This window comes from Strix aluco, chromosome 5 (genome assembly GCF_031877795.1).
Source record: "Strix aluco isolate bStrAlu1 chromosome 5, bStrAlu1.hap1, whole genome shotgun sequence".
NCBI lineage: Eukaryota > Metazoa > Chordata > Aves > Strigiformes > Strigidae > Strix > Strix aluco.
Window position 1 is genome coordinate 13,038,683 of NC_133935.1, and position 13,597 is coordinate 13,052,279.

Below are 13,597 nucleotides of genomic sequence, written 5' to 3' on the forward strand. Positions count from 1 at the left end.
AGTATTTTCTGAAAAAGTAACAAATTTCACCCTCCATAACTATTTCGACAGAGATAGATTTCAACAGCTGAGTTTTCTTGACTAACAAAATGAGAAAAGTTAGTTCCAACAGCAGAAGCCAAAAAGACCCTTAGAATCTGGCCAGAAAATGTAGAAATTGCCTACATCTCTTCAAGCTCTCTAACTCTGCCTCCTGTTTTAAAAAGCTCAGTTGCCAGACAGCAGAAAAGAAAACCTTTTTTGAATTCCTGATCTATTTCGAATTGCTAGCAACATGCAAACTCCTCTACAAGTATGTAAATCAGAAGCCATCAAGAACACTCCTGGCCCTGGAAGTCTTAGTCTTAACAAGAGCAGCAATAGCTTGTTTCCAATGCAGAAGAATCTGTGAAAATTAGTAGCTTAGCAGTTTAAAATAAACAAAACCACATAACTAATTTCAAAATATGCAAGAACACAGCCAATAACATTACTGTTTTCATAGCTGACATCAAAGACTGATATAACCTGAAACACTACTCTGATACACCTGCTCCAGAGGAATGCTGCAGAGAAAAATACAATCTTTAAAGTGAACTGACAGGATCTTGGTAAGGTGTCTAGCTTTGTCAGTTAGATACCTAGTCTGATTCACTTCTAGGCAAACTAGCAACATTTATATGGAAGTGAAAAGAACAATTCGTTACTGAACAGAAGTATGTTCAGTGGTATTCTTAACAATATTAATTAAAACCTTTCGTTTTAACAGAATTCATGGTATAATACTGATTCCCATGAAAACAACTGCTTTTCAAATCCTCTTTTCCTATTTATGGGTGTTAGCAGCCTTCTTCTCTTATAAGTATTTGGTTATGCTTGAGATTTTTTTTTTTAAAGCCATGCTAATTGAAGGATACAGGCACCATTAACAGTAATATTCTTGCAGTTCAGCAAAAGCAGATTCAGAATTTCTTCTATGTTGTATTGTAATAGAACATTTTGAGATGGTCTAAACTATAGCAGGTCAGAGTATTTAGGCAAAAATAAAAATTAAAAAAAACCCCACGCCACCACTCCTCTGCAGGAAGAGACGTTCTCTAAACAGCACTATTTTAAACTTCAACTTTAAATATAAGAGTCACACATCACTAAGGTCCTTCTTGGGATTCTGTGTTGTATCTGCTCTCTTCTGTTGACCACAAGAAGTTTTGACTGTGCTCAGCTCTGAAGCTAAGTTTATTTTTCCAACTGTTGCCCACATATGAGTAGCACTTTTGAGGAATCTAAAGCCTATTGCTCAAATATAATGACCTCAACTGAAGGAAAAAACCCACCATAGTTTGAGTAGATTAAAATCAAGTACACTCCTGAGTAACTAATTCCAATCAATAAACTAGGCAAAAATGACAGAGGCAAGCAAAAATGACACCCAATGACCTTAAAAGGATTTTTGGTTGTTTTGAAGTGACTTTTCCCATTTCTCTTATGTGACCTTATAATTCTTCTTGTGCCAGCTGTTTCCAGGGCATTCCTCACCAACACAGACTTTGTGCTTGGGACATTCAATGCCCAGTGTTAGGAAGTGAGTCTTCATTCCCTCAGTAAACCTTAAACCCACAGCTGGCAGGAACTGAGAATATACACAGGTGTTGTACTCACAGAAACACACCAGCACACAGACACACAGGCACATGCTTTCACATTTCTTTTCAGTGTACTGGAAACCCACCGTATCCCCCTGCTTGGATGGGCGTTTTCGGAGAAGCACAAGCATATAGACTAAAATCCTCTGTCTGGAAGCCAGCCCGGTTTAATGAGGGCTCAGATGCACTGCGGTGAATTTTTGGCAATGACCGGGCCAGAAGCTCAATGGAGGCAAGAATCTAAAACAAGTAGAAAATAAGTGATCAAATCTGTTGTTCCAAAGTTGTAACATTCTGTTAAAATCAAAGGCAGAACATCAATTAGCTGCAGAAAAATATTTATACACAAATTTAAACAGAAACTTTTAAAAATAGATTACTGCATTGCACTCTGATGTTTATATCCTCAAAAAGCTGAGGAGGACATTTTGGGAAGAAACTGTCTCATTTTTCCCTTTAAAAGGGTATACTGATTTCCCTCTGTAAGCACAATGAATATAGTTGCCTTTTATTTGCCTCCTTGTTTATGCACTAGTACCTATACCCACCATCGCTGCAAATAAACGCAGCTTTGGCAGCAGTTTGCTGAATACCATTTACCATAAAGACAGCAGGGGGAGCTCCTTAGTTTTTGAAAACGCTTTGGTTACCTTCAAAACAAACAAACAAAAAAAACCGTCGTCCTCCAAGCTTTTAGAATCCAAACCTTCCTCATCAGGCACGATAAATCAAGTTTTGTGACAAAACTATCCCCTTCATAAAGCTTTCAGGAGAGCAAGGAGGGGGGTATAAAGATTTCTGAGAACATACACCAAGTTCTAATTGGTATCTAATTGCAACTATTAATAACTAATAAGCTGAAATTTTCTTCAACACACAAATGCTTTTCCAACTACACAAGTCATTTTAATACCTGCTTTTCAAATTGAAAATAAACATTTCTAATTAAACAGCACTAACCAGGTACTGAACCAGTACTCTTATGAAGTCATGCTATAGCAGTAATAAAAAAATTTTCAACAGTGAGTTCATAACTGATCTTTGGTTTTAATATTTGAATTGTAAAGTCTACTGAGAACTAAAGAGGAACATTTCTCACCTGCGGAAAAAGGGGTCTCTCATCTCTTTTCTTTTTTAAGCATTCTGCCATTAGTCTCTTCATAGCTTTTGGACAGTTGCTCCGTACTTTGCTGAGGTCTGGTGATAGGTATCCTCGTCCCACCATAAAAATTATCTTTATTTAAGGGGGGAAAAAAGACAAAAGGGGAAGAAAGTGAGTCCATAAAACAAACAGTAACAAAACATTAACATTTTGCTATACCATTTTAGTCCCAGCAGCAAATTTTCTGCTCCCAGGAAACATTATCTGGTATTGAAACTGCCAAGTTTCTTAGAGTAATGCTTGCTAACCTATTCAGTACAGAGAAAAAAAAAATAGATTTTTCCTCCTCCTCCTAAGAGAGATTTCTGTGAAATTTGAACACTAGTAAATGGTTACCATTTATAGCAATAACCATCTAAGGAGCTGTTCTTCGGTGTCAAAAGCTGTTACAGGAACAAGAATAAGCAAACAGAATGCCTAAAAATAAATATTCTGTAAAAATAAATATTCTGTTTTATAATATAAGTGAACAGCAAGTTCACACTGAAAGGTATTTTAAGAAACACATGAACTTCAGATATTAAAAACCCCTTACCTTTTGAGAATAAATGCCTTCATATACTTTTCCACCACAAAAGCTTATGCTTGACATCTGACCACCTTCCCCACCCCCCAAAAAAACCACGAAAGAAAAAGAGAAACTGCCTCTCCTCTGTAGAAGAGGAGTCAGCGTTTGTGTTTTTACAGTAATTCCTTTAACACAGGAGGCTTATATTTCACCTAAGGATAAAACTTAAGCATAAAACAACGTAAACGAATAGTAAGCAGGAAAGCAAAGCATAAATATGGTTACCGTTCTCTTGGATATATAGAAAACCATCAAACATCACCATGTCAAGCCAAGGTCAAATGCAATGTGGTTTGAGTACTGCACTTGTGCTGACACTAAAAAGCCCTTTCAAACTGGATAATCACTACCTTTTCTGAATACTCAGACCCAGCAGGTGTATCAGACCTTATATTTAATGAAGTGTAACTATTTCATGTCTTGACACTGACAAAAAAAAAAAAAAATCAAGAGAAAACCCCCACATCTCAAGCAAGCTATACATGTTATTTATACTAACACAATCCTGGTCCTTTTTCAACTTTCTGATTCAGTTGCATCTGTGTTGGCATCAAGAAGGAGTATAAAACTCCCATATGGTTTCTTTAGAAACCCCCATGTGCCAGAGCAGCATTTCATAGTAAAGATTTGTCTACCCCGTCCCTTACTTCTGCTGCAATGAGATTTATCATCACCTATAAGTTATTCTTTTCTAAATTACAGTCTTTAATTTGAAATTATTAAAAATTAATTATTTATGTTTCCAATACTCTCTCTACAAATAATACAGGAATTAAACTTTTATTTTAACTACAGAAAAGAGAGTTATCACTAGAAGAACAGTCCTAGTCTGTCTAGAAAAATCTGTTAAGGTGAGAGAAACACTAACAAGAATGATGCTTTGCTCACTAAGAATCTCAGTTGTGTCATAGTAGCTGATGTAGATGCACCAACAGTAAGTGAGCAATATTTACGTCTTTCCAGACAATAGACTGGGAGTGACAAAACATTAGATCACATTTTGTATGTTGGCTTCACTTGCAATTTAGAATTTGTTTCATTACTCAACAGTGAGCACCCACATCACTGTGTTAATCTTCCAAATCTCAAAAGGTAAAAACAAAACAATGCCCAAATACTGCTTTTAGAAGGCTATATCCATCTGGCCAGGAATCTGGACATTTTCATTCTTTCAAAAGGCAAAAACAATTAAAAATAAAAATAAGAATAATTTAAAAAGGAGTCACTCCAAATTTGATGAGTTGGGATGAAGTGTTCTGACAAATATGGAAGCAGCCTTATAAAATGGCATTCACAGATGAACGTTGCTATGGTTGCAATTCTCAAGTACTGACAGTGAAAAAACAAGGGATGCGGACACAGAAACAACATAAATATATCACCACCCAGACATGAAATAGTTTACACCAAAGATCTTTATGCATAGATACTATTTTCAGATTAGACAGAGAACTAATGAATCAGATATGCCTTTGCAAACATGCCTATCCTGTGAAGATATATTACAGGCATGTCCTATCATTAGACTTAAGGAATATTTGTTCACAATTAAGTAATCTTCCTCCAGGATTCACACACTCTGGAAAGTCATATACTCCATCAAGCAGGATTTGAGAAATGCTGATATCCTGAAATTCAATTAGATGGTGCATGCATTTCTCAAGATAGAAATGAATATAAAACATTCAGCGAGATGAGTGCTGTTCCATTTTGTCAATCCTGTTGCCGAACTATTATTCAATGTAAGGGGAGGGGGGAAAAAAACCCCAAAACTGAAGGAATAACTAAACATATAGAGGATCATCTTGCCTTTGCAGAAGTATTCTAAACTAGATTACTATTAAGTAACCTGCTCTCTCCCTAATAAGTATCCTGGCAACCAGCTCAGAAGCTGAAAATCTATACTTGAAGTAAAAAAGAACAAAAAAACCCAAACCCTCAAGAGAAGTAAGTAAATTAGGAGAAGTAAGCAAATTCATGGCTGAGGCAGATCTAGAAAATGTAGGAACATCTCATAAGATCAGAATCAGAAACATAAATCAAATACACAAAACATCAAAATGTGCACTTCACAAGGCTGAATCAATCTCTGTTTCAGGCCGTAGTTGACTGAAGTCAATCCCTTCCCTTACCTGGTCCCTGTTGTTGATGTTTGAGTATGGTAACTGTCCAGTCATCAATTCATAAAGTACAATCCCAAATGCATACACATCCGACTGAAAGCTATATGGGTTTTTATCTTGCATCCTAATAACTTCTGGTGCCTGTACCATAAAAGGAAAGAATTTGTGTTTATTTCACCACATTGGGCTGCACCTCACATACCAGGAACAAAACATGGACTTGTCCAGAGTATAACAGATGCAAGGCCCACTCTTGTCTTCAGATGTTACTGGGTCCTAACATAGAGTGGATGTTGATATGAATCTCAAAATCCATTGGTTGATTTTAGCTTGGTCATCCCTTTATTCCTCTATAACAGAACAAAACGACCTTGTCCAGGCTGAGAAGCTATAACTAGAATTATAACAACACTGAAAATAATGCCAACTAACAGAGCCTTCAGTTTTTTCAGTGAGAAAAGGAGAAAGCGGAGCTGCACAGGAGGTTGTAACTATACTTCTTATTAAGACTTACACAAGTTGTATAACCTCTTGAAAGTAACCATGGTGGAATCCTTAAAACGTAAGATAATCTTATGTTTCTCTGCTCCTTTGCAGTATGTTTTCCATGGCTTTTCTTACCTTCTCCTCAACTCTGGATTAATCATACCCTTTCTCCTTAGCCACCATTTTCTTTCAGTTTAAACAAGCGATGAAGACGCTAAAGTTTTTTTGCTGAGTACTGGAAAACATATGCTTAAAGAAGAACTGAAAAGCATTCATTTAGTACTTCATATTACTGCTTGTCTTTTCCAGCTTAAGACAGCTTGTATATGTCAGTGTGCTGGAGGGATAGTCTCAGAAACTTTGGCCAAAGGCAATTAAATTTGTTGAAACAAACACACCACTTCCCCCTTGCTTACCATCCATAGAATAGATCCAGACAACTGTTCAAACTGATGGGATCCGCTCCATCGTGATTTCACTGTAGCTAGACCAAAATCACCTATTTTTACTGTGAGGTCTTCATGAAGAAAAATATCTAAGGAGGAAATGTTAAGGGAAAACAAACAAGCAGTACTGGTCCTGTCCTACAAGAACAATAAACAGCTACAAATCTGCACCATTAGACATAACAGTTTTAACCATCCACCATCACTGAAGAAGGTTTTCATGTAACACAGGTTCTAAGCAGTCAGCATGGTGAATTACGGTACTTGAGGGTTATGTAAGTAACGACTGGGCCAGTGCTGAACAGACCATGGCCCAGGTGGCTTTCTTGAAATGCCAAGTATGAGAAAAGCTGAAAATATTCCCTAAGTGAACTGGTGTAATCTTTCATTGCATGTCGAAATCAAGTGATGCAAAAATCTTTGTTATAACACAACAAAACTTGCTATGTTAATGCAATCTCATCAACAGACATAGTACGTATTCCTTACTTCACTAGCAGTGATATTACCCCTTCTCAATGAAATTTCAACTCAGCAAATATTCACACATGAACAGCTTTTTGCATCAGTAAGTTCATTTCTGGCAGGAAAAAAAAAAACCAAACAGGAATGCCATCATGTTCCACATTCACATCTCTGAGAAAGGATACTATTACTCTTGAGGTCTCTGTGGATGATTGACTTGGCATGCAAATAACTGAAAAGGAACATCATAAATTAGGTGGGTTAAATAATATTTCACTAATCAACAACTCAAAATTTACTGTATTACTGAAACACAAATTCCTTAGATACTCAAACTGCACGCATTTATCAAGGTGGTAAAATGTCAGTTACCCATGACAGTTCCTGCAACAGTAACAGGAAAAAAAGAAAAAAAAACATAGCTTAGATTTCCAGCTCAAACCAGATGGTACTGAAGAATGAAATAACAATTATGCACCAACTTCTGCTTTTCAGTTCTAAGTCAATATTCAGAATAAAAGAACTCCAGTAGTTTTTGACATGCCATTCAGTGCTGAAGGTTCTCCCTCCCAGCCTTAATGGTGACTGTCAAGACACTTTGTGGGCTAGTCACAGCTTTAGCTAAGGTGTTTCTAAATTGAGGGAGCTAAATGTACTTCCCAGTCTCAGCGTGTACTCAAGTATGATGACTGCTTTTTAGTATGGGACTGGAAAAAAGATGCCCTGATTGCAGACTGGATAAATAAGATTGCAGGGAACACAGAGGAGAGTACTTGCCCCACAGCATAGATACAGCCTAAATTAGGCAAGTAGTCTCCCATGGCTCTTTGTTTAGTCAGTGAGATTGGCATAAACCTGCTGGAAAAGCCCCAATTCATGTTTCTGCTCTGAATCATGCTCATAAAACAGCTTCTGCACCTCCACTGCCTACAGAGGGAGCCTGGGGAGATGAGCAGACTAACAGAAGGCTGAGGCTGGTTACTGCAAACACCTCCCCACCTCGACTGAAAATGTAATAGAATACTTAGTAGAGAAATGGCACAATGAACTGCAATCATCATAGCGGTTTTCCAGCTGGAGAGCGATTTCTCTGATCTTACCGTCAGTGTTCTGATTTTGACACACAATATTGGACTAGTTTTGTAAATTCTAACTCGCTCAATTGCCCTCTATGGGAGTAAGGAATACTTACAGTCCTTAGAACAAAATAGGTACGTTTTCTTCAAATGTTGAAATCTATTATTTAGAGAGCTACAATACTTATAAGAAAAGGAGAAAAAAAAACCACGATTCTTTTTGCTAACAGGGCTGTCTGCCTTCTGTGTTATCTTACAGGATTCTGTCCTTTTGTTCACAGGGTGTTTCTTTTCAAACTATGTTTTACCTCCTACCGTAAGACTATTTGCACTGTGAAGACTGTAAAGCCTGGAAGAGAAATCTTTGCCCACAAGACTGAAAGTTTAACTACATTGTAATTATCTTTATTCTACTGTCTAAGACTATATTTCCTTGATGATTTGTATTTCCCTATGTTCCAAAAAAAGAACATGAAGTTTATTTTACTAATCAAAATAATAAACATTTCACCAAAGGCTTTGATCACCAAGGCAGGACCCTGGGCTTGGCAAAGTGAGCAGACAGCTGGCCTTATTTGCCAGTGTCAGTCAGAGTGTGAAGGGGATAAGTAAACATTGCCTCAACACTCTTTTGCAAACAAGTAATTTGATACTTACTCCATGCCTTGTGCAGTCTGTCGTGCAATATCAATTAATTTTATCATTTCAAATTTGGTCTCAATGATGTGTAGATGGTGATATAAGCTGGACCCCTCACACCATTGCGTAACAATTGCCAACTGGGGTTTTGTTGAATAACCCATGAAAAGCAGGATATTCACATGTCGTGTTTTCCTGTTGAAAATAAAAAAGGGGAGGAAAATAGGTGGATCAGGAAATCAGGAAAAACCCAGACAGATCTATCACAGTCTAAATATATATTTCCAAACAGAAGTTGTTGTGTCAATCTCAACTTTTACTGAGATTGCACGATAACCTGTTGCTAGATTCAGTTTTAATGAATTATTCCAGCAGTTCGCCTTTCTTATAATCACATGGAATAGCTATTCTGGGGTAAGCACTGCTTCCTCTTGCTTTTGCAAGCAACCCAGCACAGGATTGCTCAAAAGACGCTGTTACCACTAGGCCCCATGTGACAGCAATGGTTTGCAGGCAGGTCTGCTTTTGTGCAACCCCAGTCTGACTATGAGATGTTGCTGCCCATCAGGAAGACATCGAAAATGAAATTCCAATCTCAGAGGCTTCCAGGAAGGACCACCCTTCTGTTCAGAAACCATCAACACACCTCCTTGACAAGGCTTCGGTTTTTTCTTAGTGCTTTATTTGACAAGAATTTTGTACTCTCTATGGAGCCAGCATACAAGAAAGGATGGAAACAGGTATGAAAACTGTACCTCAGTAAGGTTATGATATGAACTTGTTTCCAAACAGCACTGGGAGAGACTGGAGTTCACCACAGAGATTTGGCCAGATTAAATCAAACCTATTTCAAAGACAGAGCAACTCCAGACAGAAAAACTTCATAATGAACAATGCAGAGAGGATCATCTCAGGAAATATCCCAGCAGATTCAAGGCCTGAAAGAATCTACTGATACACTGTGAAATCTGAAAGATTCTCATCACCCTGTAGGAAGAGTCAATCACATTCTTAATTGTCATCAAATTGATGAACTAGATACCTCCACAAACATACCAATGAGATATTACAAAGATGAGGCACCTAAGAATTCTGGAGTATTTCCAAGCTTTCCCAGGGGCTGAGGAAAAATAAAGACAATCTTCCAACACAGCTCTGTACCAAAGGCAGTCAGCTCGCTGTTGAAGAAACCTGACAGACCAAGCTTAAAACCTGTGGTAGCTTTTTAAATCTATGCTGCTGCTGAAGATGGCAGAACTCTTTATGCTTTCTTATATTAAAAAACTAACATAGAAGCCTAGAGTGTGAACTCCTCTTTCCTTTCAGCAATGCAGACTAGGACAGTTCCACAGTCTGTGACTGTGCCTTTTTCAGGTTCAAGGATTTGTCAAGTGATGCTGAGAGTAACTGCCGAGTGAACAAAAAAAAAAAAAAAAAAAAAAGAGGTTTCTTGCAAATCCTACCTCAAAGCTAAGAAAGTAATGAAAAAGCATAATGGAAAAGGCACAACTACAGGTAAATCTCACTTGTCTGGGTCAAAGTATATGACAACTGACTATTTACTGTAAGTGCTGAAATGATTCACAACAGAGAAAGGCTGGACACCAGCTATGGGACTGCCAGCAGAAATCTGGACTAGGTATGAAATCTAAGATTTTTGATTTCATTAAGTTCTCATGAGCAGGTATGTCAAAAATATGCAGAGATATCTGAAGTAGCATACCCCAGAAAGCCTCTAGTTCCACAATGATGGGCTTAGAGTTCTCAAAACTAACAGTTCCTGGGAAAAAAGGCTGACCATCCCCTTTTCACCGTGTAACTTATTGGGGATGATCTTCCAGCACAGCTGCCCAGCTCAACACATCAGTTTTCCAGAGGCAAAAACCTTCTTTCTATTTGATTTCTTAAAACAGAATTATGCTTGACACTGCTCAAGATTATACTTGGATGCTAATGGTCTTCCCTAGTAAATATTCTTGCATTGTGTTGATCGATCCTCTTTGAAGAACTGAACCCAAGACAAATACTTCCTCTGAGAAAGTACAAGCAGTAGACATGAGAAAAGGAAATCAAGAAGTGACTTTATGAGAAATCCATTTAAAAAAAAAACCTCAAAGAAGTGAATGCTACTGAACAGAAACTATTAAACAATGGATAACGTGGGCAGTGCTGTAGCTCAAAACCAAAAATTAGTCATGCTCTCCTTCAATCTCAAAACGTGGATCATAGGAAGAAAGGCCTACAGTTCACACTTAGGCCTGACTGGGCCCTCGGGGTAGTACAACAGCAAAACCCAGTCCTATCTTGAGTGTTTAGACATAGATATATTCACAACATAGGTATATAGACAAACACATACAGGGGAAGGAAGAGCTAGCATTGGATACAAAGAAATATTTTTAAATGGCAAGTTATATTTTCTGCCCAAGGTATCATCATGGAGGAACAAGGCCAATGTGTTCTAATGGGAATCTAAAATTCAATTATTAATGTAGCATAAATCTACACACGTTATTTTACGCCATTAAAAATATTCTTACCTGAGCACTCCTACTTCATTTTTGAAAGCCTGTAACTGTTGAGGTGTGGGTGCCGTAACATTCAACATTTTCACTGCCACATCACCTTTAAAATAGCAATTTTTATTAAGTGTCATTGATACATACTCCTCTATTGAGAAAATGCTATATAGAGCATCAGAAATACCCTATTTTCTAGCTTTCATGAAATAAATCACTACAGTATTAAAATAAGTAAATATTCTGTAAAATCTATATACACTATTCTTATTTTACTCTGAGAAATCCTAGGCAAGTCAAAGCTTTCCAAATACACATTTTAAATCCTCATTCATCAATACTTCAGCCTTTAGTACGTTTCATCTTTACCCTAATATTTAATTCAGAAGAACACGCAAGAGTTGAGTTTCTAAACAGTTTGAAGTTCTAAGATGACCTATTTAGCACACTACTTACTAATTTAAAAATCATCTTTATAGCCCTTCAACGGACTCTCCTTGGTATGTCCATGTCTCTGTTGTACTGGTGAGCCCAGAACTGGACCCAGCACTCCGGGTGTGGCCTCACCAGTGCTGAGGGGACAGATCACCTCCCCTGACCTGCTGGCAATGCTTTACCTAATGCAGCCCAGGATATCATCAGCCTTCTATGCGGCATGGGCACACTGCTGCCTCATGTTCAACTTGGTGTCCACCAGAATACCCACAGGCTTTTCTGCCGAGCTGCTTTCCAGCTGGGTGGCCCCCAGCAGGCAATGTTACTTGCCTAAAAATAACTGTTTGCCTTGACGGCCACATACCATGCCACTTTCCTTTGTAGACTGTTCCAAATGATCCAGATCCTATCCTCTGTCCAACTGTGATCTGTCCATCTGGTATCTCCCAATCATCACTTGAATCCCGTCGACCAAGGGTTTTCTTTATATATATACACAAACAAGAGAAATGGAGAAAGCAAGCGCATTAATGTCTGTGAAAACAGCTCCTTTGTTAAAGATTTGGTATAAGCGTTTCATATGATTAAAGTCCTAAAATAACTTTCTTTTTCAGATACTGCATTTGACTTTTCAAGCCAGTCATACACAAAACCTCAGCACACAGTTATACTAATTTCCTGGCACGAAATATTTGCCACAGGTTTCTGGCAGTGTTAAACCCAGTAAATATTAAGAAACTCTTACCAAAAAGAAAATCTCATTTATTTTTCAATTCTTACTCAATCATAATGCTAAACTGTGAATTTAAAAAAATGCAGACATTTTTATGTACTGTTACATTTGAGAATCACTAGAGAACTTTCAAAGTTCATGAATCATGGTGGAAAAGGTTAAGCTGTTATTTGAAGGGAAACTGGCATTATAATATGAAGCACACCAAGACATTTGGGTGCAATGGAGTAAAAGTGAGTATAGTCAATTATTTAAACTATAGTCAATTATTTAAATTATTTATATGTCAGTCCCACAATTTCAGTATTCCATTATTTCTTGATTTAAAGCCCTTGATCATTACCACACTCATCTTCAAAATAATTCAGAAAGCTTTGATGAAAGAAAAGCGAGAGGAACATGGTTGTGTACTATTTCTATATTATGAATATACCATACTACGAATGAAAGTAGTGGATCTTTTCCTTACCATTCTACTTCTGTCTTCTGAGGATGAGGATGATTTCCTTTCCCGTTGGGGTCCTGGTGATTTCTGTAATGCTTTCACATTGGTGAGTGACCCAGGCAAAGAGGCAGGAGGTGTTGCAGACAAACCTGCAGTTGAACCTAAATTTCAGAAACAGGATAATTTTATCTGTAAGAAGCCAGCTTACAAGAATGTATTGCTATTAGGTGCAAGAACTGCGTTTAAGATACAGTATCTCCAAACACCAATGTAAATGTTAAGAGGGAACAAACATATACTAGGAATATTGTCCTAATATCAGATTAGTGCTCAAGTCTTCGATTTGAGGAAAAGACAAGTCTATCGCAAACACCCCTGTATACCAGATAGTCCCCAGTCTTTGTGAATTATCAGAAGGACAATGTCTCTTTAAGTAGAAAAAAAAAAATTTGAAAATATATTTTTTAATTCCACCTTTTTTTTTTGAGAAGAAAAGTAGTAGCATTTTAGTTAGCAGCAGCTACCTCTCAGATTTCTTATAGCTAACCTTTTAAGAACCCAGTAAATAGCTGAAATACTGTACTTTGGAATCAAAATAGACCAAATGCAAAAAATTGAAATGTTTTCTGGTTGAGTCTCCAAGTGCCACCTGAAAACCATTTGGCTGTTTTAAAGCTATCTGTTAGCAGAGAGCTCTTATTTAAAAGTAAATATTACACTGTAGAAAGGACTAAAAAAGAACAAGTACTTTAGTTAGCTATTTGAAGCATATTCTATTAAATACAAAAAAGAACAGTATAGCTGTAGCCTATATGTTATCCAAACAAATCTACGCAGGAAGATGTCACTTACAGAGCTGTGTTTAAGAGCCCCAGTGG

At 37.4% G+C, this 13,597-nt stretch overlaps 1 protein-coding gene across 3 annotated transcripts in view; it reads right to left on the minus strand.

Annotated features, from left to right (window-relative positions):
* BRAF (B-Raf proto-oncogene, serine/threonine kinase) overlaps nt 1-13,597 on the minus strand; it is an 88,355-nt gene that overhangs the window by 12,635 nt on the left and 62,123 nt on the right. For all 3 annotated transcript variants that reach the window (XM_074825999.1, XM_074825997.1, XM_074825998.1), the window contains exons 10-18: nt 12,744-12,880; nt 11,906-12,023; nt 11,128-11,212; nt 8,606-8,782; nt 7,058-7,104; nt 6,378-6,496; nt 5,485-5,616; nt 2,722-2,856; nt 1,709-1,862 (exon numbers count right to left, since the gene is read on the minus strand). In XM_074825999.1, coding sequence (XP_074682100.1) covers nt 1,709-1,862; nt 2,722-2,856; nt 5,485-5,616; nt 6,378-6,496; nt 7,058-7,104; nt 8,606-8,782; nt 11,128-11,212; nt 11,906-12,023; nt 12,744-12,880 — 1,104 coding nt within the window. The remainder of the gene's footprint in view (nt 1-1,708; nt 1,863-2,721; nt 2,857-5,484; nt 5,617-6,377; nt 6,497-7,057; nt 7,105-8,605; nt 8,783-11,127; nt 11,213-11,905; nt 12,024-12,743; nt 12,881-13,597) is intronic.